Source organism: Octodon degus, unplaced genomic scaffold (assembly GCF_000260255.1).
Source record: "Octodon degus isolate 3935 unplaced genomic scaffold, OctDeg1.0 scaffold00034, whole genome shotgun sequence".
In the NCBI taxonomy this organism is placed as follows: Eukaryota; Metazoa; Chordata; class Mammalia; order Rodentia; family Octodontidae; genus Octodon; species Octodon degus.
Window position 1 is genome coordinate 8,383,517 of NW_004524610.1, and position 5,510 is coordinate 8,389,026.

Consider the following 5,510-nt stretch of genomic DNA (forward strand, 5'->3'; position numbering starts at 1 on the left):
AAAAAAAGATGATTTGCAAACTATTTTTTAGTATTCAGTAGCATTGTACATGTTTGGGGGTCACAGGAAGCATGCAGATGAAATTAGAGAGGCTCACTTCTCTGCAAGACCTTTTCCCAGCTTACTGTAAGTTTAGTTGTAACAGATGTCTCTGGTGAAAAGGAGTGACCCTGGTTAAACTGCCTTGGAAAAAGAAGAAGGCCTAAAAGACAAAAATTGTAGAAAGGATTGTCAAAGAGCATTAACTATCCTGCATTCATCAAGAAAAGGTGTTAAAAATATTTCTGTGCTGGGAGGGGTTTTACTGAAGACAGCCAGAAATCAGTCTGATTTCCACACAAGATCCGCATGCTCCAGTTATGCCCGTAACCTCCACTTAGTCGAATTCCATCCCAAACAAAAGGGGTGGCCGATTGGGGAACTTTAAAGTATTAAATTATGCTATTTTTTTAAATCAAGTTTGGTTTTGCTGTTCTCTGAAGTAACAACTGTTTTGCTATGTCTGTTAGCAGTAATGTTCTGCGAAGAAAAGGGAAGAAAATAAATAAAACATGGCATCCTGTTTTGTTATTTGCATGTGTGAAAGCCGGTCCATGATGGGATCCCCCCAGTGGTGCTGCCGTTTGCAAAACCCAGCCCTAGAGTGCAGCAAGCTGGTCGTCGTGGGGCAGCGAAATGAGGACTCTGAGGTGAACCTGAAGTGGAGTTTGCGTTAGGCAGCAGCGTAGCTCGGGCTGAGCGGAACTGATCACTGACCCTATTTTCTCTCCTCGAAAGCCTGAAGCGTGTTTCTGGGCGGCTCATTTGTTAGCACAGAGTCCTCGCATGCGTGGGCGCCGCATTGGTGAGGGTGTCGGCAGTGCCGCACTCCCGTGTGCCAGAGGGTGGGGGTGTGCCCTGCACCGGGCTCCTGCACGTTCGCAGGAGAACGTCGTGTTATCGAGGCACTGTCAGACCCGGCTCTGCGAAGAGCTGCCTACTCTTACCAGAATAGCTTCCAAAGATAATGAAAACTTGTCTACAGAAAATAAGGCCTTTGTATGAGTCTGTAATTTTGAGCAACTAAACTTGAAAAGACAGCTGAACTAAGAAGCAGTGTGCTCATCTGCAGCTTTTCTTGCTGTCTTGTCTCCAGGGCCGAAGCCCATGTGCTCATGTCTCAGCCAGCCATCGTCAGACCTGGCTTCTCGGGGTTCAGTGGACGGCACGTGCTTGCAGTGTGCTGTTGGGATCTGGGACCTTTATCCCCAGTGCGTAGTACAGCTAGCTTTCTAGGTACCATTTTCAAAACTCAATCTGGCTGTGTTTAGAGGATAAATATTTCTGTTTCTGTTGGTTCTGTGTACATGTTGACATGTGTTCTCTCAGCCAGTCCTAATAGAAGATCTTGTCTAGAACTAAGGAAACACAAGATTGATTATTTAACAAAAAGTGATGCTCAGGGGTTTAGGTCCTTGGCTTGAGGTCAGAACTTTCTAAACATCAGCATCTAGGTATCTCCCTGAAAGACATACTCATGTATGTATGTATGTATGTTTGTTTGTTTGTTTATTGTCTTTTTTTTTTTTTCCAGATAGGGTCTTGCTATGCAGTTCAGGCTGGCCTTGAACTCATTTTGTAGCCCATGCTGGTCTCAGAGTCCCGACGATCCTCCTGCCTCAGTCTCCCGAGTGCTGGGATTGCAAGCATGGGCTACTACACCCGGCTGTGTGTCCATGTTTATAACAGCTCAGTTCATAATAGTTAAATCTTGGAAGCAGCATATATATCCATCAACAGGTAGAGTACTACTCTGCCGCAAAGGTCATTTATAGATAAATGGATCCACCTTGAGACCATGTGTTAAGTCAAAAATTCAGACATAAACATTAATATCAAACAGCTTCTCTTACGTGAGAAACCCAAAGTATGAATAAAAAGCAAAGTAAAAGATAGGTAATAGAAACTGGGGAGAGAGAGCTTTTCCATAAGGGAAAGGGATGGAGAGATGAGGGGAGGGAGGAGAGGAAAGGGAATGAAAAACGATTAAGATATGTCATGTATTCCCCACAAGGAAAATGACTTTCGTGTACAAGGATGCACTAATAAGGAAAGCAGTTTGAAAGCAAAAGAACTCACTGAGGGTGAGCACCTCTGGAGAGACCTTCTTCAGCTGTGATATTGTTTTCATTATCACTGGAAAAAAGAAAAAAGAAAAACCATAAAATCAACCATCCTGCCTGAATTATCCTACCATTATGTCACTTTGTACCCACACATTTCCTTATTTATTACCCAGCATCATATGGCCCAGGTGGTCAGGAAGGAAGGGAAATAGAAATGTAAGAAGAGGTGCGCGGTGACTGGTCCTTCCCCTGGGCCCGGGAGGGCGTCCTGCTTCAGACCGACCACGCTTGCGTCTGAGCAGAGCCGCAGGTCTGCAAAGCCAAGACCTTTGCTTGCAAGGCTTGCCCTTTGGCATTGTATGTCGTGCTCAGGGAAGACAGCAGGCAGCGTGACATATCGGCGATCCCAGTGAGGCACCCACTGTGACATATTTTGAATGATTGGGCTTCAGTGCATTTTATAAACTTCACCTCATCCATCTGGGACTCAGGAGTAAAGAATTCAAAGCATCAGAGATGTTTTCTGAGGTAGCAGTCAGCTATTATGTTAGTAATTGGGATGATAATTATGTGTTGTCATCAGGTATTTTAGAGCTCAGGAGCTCGAGCTCTTCCTTCAGTACTTGTGTGTTGGGCTTGAAGGAAAAGAACGCCTCACAGCAGAACTGGTGCAGTCTTGCCAAGCCTTGACTTTGAGTTGGGGTGGTGACGAAGGACTTGTGTTTACCGCATGCCTGTCCATTAGCGCAAGGCACTGTGGAGAGCCAGGAGTGCTGTGCTTTCCTTCGTGAAGCATCTCAGGCTGGGCGTTGCCACGAGGTGGGTGGCTGTGTGTCTGGAGGTCTAGGAAGCACCCAGCGTGAAGCCTGCAGAAGCTCTCACTTTGGCTCGTGCCGGCCACATTTCCAGTGTTTTTCTGAAATACAGTACCATGGATACAGAATTAAGGAAGGGCTGTGGGTCATGATGTAAGAATTTTTGAAATGGTTACAAATGAAAGGATAGCAAGAAAGTTCAGAATATTAAAAAGTATTTTCTATATCAGTTAAATAATTTTCAAGGGGGCCTGGCCCTAGCTCAGTTCTTTAAGTGGCTGCTTCCACAAAGCTGTCAGCCTCAGGTTGCTGTAGTTGATCCCCACAACACTCCAGCCGCCAAAAGTGCCCTGAAGGCATTCGAGGAGGAAAAAAAAAAAAAAAAATTTCAAAGCCTGACAGCACGCAGTTCCTGAGATCCCTTGCAGTAAATTGTGTCTCCACTCTCCGCCCCCCATTCCTAGGTTGAAAAAGAAAAAAGCCAAACAAAATGCAGAGACAGCATCGAGTGTTGCCACGAGGACTCATCCTGGGAAAGAAGATGCTAACTGTGTCATTTTGGAGCAAGACAAGTGCAGCGTTGCCGTGGAAGAGGAATGTATTAGTGATGAGAAGAAAAAGAGGAAAAGCAACCAGCTGAAGGAAATCAGGCGCACGGAACTGAAGAGATACTACAGTGTTGGTGCGTATCTGTAATGATATTTAAAAGCCTGTTTTATAAATGGCCATAATAATGATGCTACAGCTGCTGAATGCCCCAGGCGCTTGCTTTACGTATTTAAGTTTATGTAAAGGAATGACAATGAAATAATACCACGTCCCATTCAACTTTGTGCTCCTAGCACCTAGCACAGTGTCTTGCGTGTATTTTATGCTAATAAACACATATCTAATGAACACTACTTTCCCCATGAGAGAAACAGAGATTTTTCAATGTGGATACACATATCCATAAAAGTGCTCTACAAATGGCAATAGTTTTTGGCAGCAGCCGTAGACAGTAGATAATGATGGTGACATGGCTTTGCATCTGTCAGGTAAAAATAAAAAATGAAAAGTTTGGACATTTTAGTTAAGAGGAAGTTTAGAGTAAGTCCACTGGGTTCCAGCATTTCTCAGAACAGCCATAGTGCTGAGCATGGTGGTGCACACTGTAATCCCAGCACCGGGTAGGCTGAGGGAGAGGGATCCCTGTGAGTTTGAGGCCAACCGGGGTTGCAGAGCAAGAACAGAGCCGCCATGGCATCAGAAATGGACCGCGTCGCTCTGGCAGGAGCATCACTAGTTAGTTGCTCTAGTGGGATCGTCCGTCTTAGACTTATGCTCTGTCCCGTGCAGGCCTGGAGTCTGTGCCAAAGAGAATGCAAAGAGGGCAGAGCCCAAGCTTGTGACATGCAGGCTGTGACATGCAGACTGTGACGTGCGGTGGGTGGCCAGGGGAGAAAGCTGCGCCAAGTCCCTAAGAGCAGCATGCGCACACAGCGCAGGACCTGTGCTCTTGCAGACAAGGAAGGGGCCTGAGGCCCGGTCCAGGTCAGGCCCACGCTGTGGGGAGCCAGATCTGGGGTCCATGTCGGAGGTGACTTCGTAACAGTGCACGTCAGAGGCAAGACACGCTGCCGCTGAGGTGGGCGCAGATGCTTCTGGGCTGTGCTCGCCCTGATGGATCTGAAAAGCCAGCAGGCAGCGCATGTGGCGTGTAGTGCAGCATGGGCAGAGGTGATTAATGGTGTGTCACAGTGCTAAGTGGGGCCTCCAGCCTCACATGTCACAGTGCGATAAAAGTCTAACTGTCGCTGTATCGAAGGAGACTTCTGTGTGGCCATAAACTTCCTCTTAAAATTAAAAATGTTCTTTACGAAAGGAGAAAGAGGGAAAGGATCCGGGAAAGTGACCTTTTTCTATCCTGTTTTGCACGCAGCTTCTCGCAGCTTCAGGATAGCTTTTTAGTGTGTACTGAGTTGTATACATACTGATAAGCCTGCAGCGAGCTGCCATCTTCACCTCATCAGCTTTTCCTGACCTCCCAAACTCAGCCCAATCACCAGGTCTTCCCTGAAGCCCTCCCCGCTCTGTCCATGCCCCAGCCCCCGGTCCCTGTCCCTGTCCCTGTCCCTGTCCTTGTCCTTGTCCTGTCCAGGGTAGTATTTCATTTGCATTGTTTTCATCATTTATCTGATTTCCTGTTGAAGGCTGGAGTGATTTGGGTATCTGTAACATGACAGGTACCTAATAATGGGCATTGAGTTGAAGGATTAAAATATAAATAAAGGGGCCGGGGAGATGGCTCAGTAGAATAAGCGCTTCCCTGGCAAGTGCAAGGGCTTGAGTTCAATCCCCGGTTCCACCAAAAATAAATAAATAAAATAAAAATATAGAGGAATCAACACTCTTTATTTGTCCCTTGTGAAAATGCCGGAAGGATATTGGTGACAGTGTAGTCATTGGGTTAGAATGACTGTAGAAAGAGTGTGTGTGTGTGTGTGTGTGTGTGTGTGTGTGTTTTAGATAAGCCTGAGAAAAGAGATGCCACAGTTATCTTTGGCTTCTGTAGAGATCATAATGCGAACAGTTGTTTTGGAGGCTTGGG

At 46.2% G+C, this 5,510-nt stretch overlaps 1 protein-coding gene across 4 annotated transcripts in view; it reads left to right on the forward strand.

Annotated features, from left to right (window-relative positions):
• The window catches only part of Ncoa7 (nuclear receptor coactivator 7), a 120,513-nt gene that overhangs the window by 51,732 nt on the left and 63,271 nt on the right, over nt 1–5,510 (forward strand). For all 4 annotated transcript variants that reach the window (XM_023714190.1, XM_004630240.2, XM_023714189.1 and 1 more), the window contains one exon: nt 3,385–3,602. In XM_023714190.1, the coding sequence (XP_023569958.1) occupies nt 3,385–3,602 (218 nt within the window). The remainder of the gene's footprint in view (nt 1–3,384; nt 3,603–5,510) is intronic.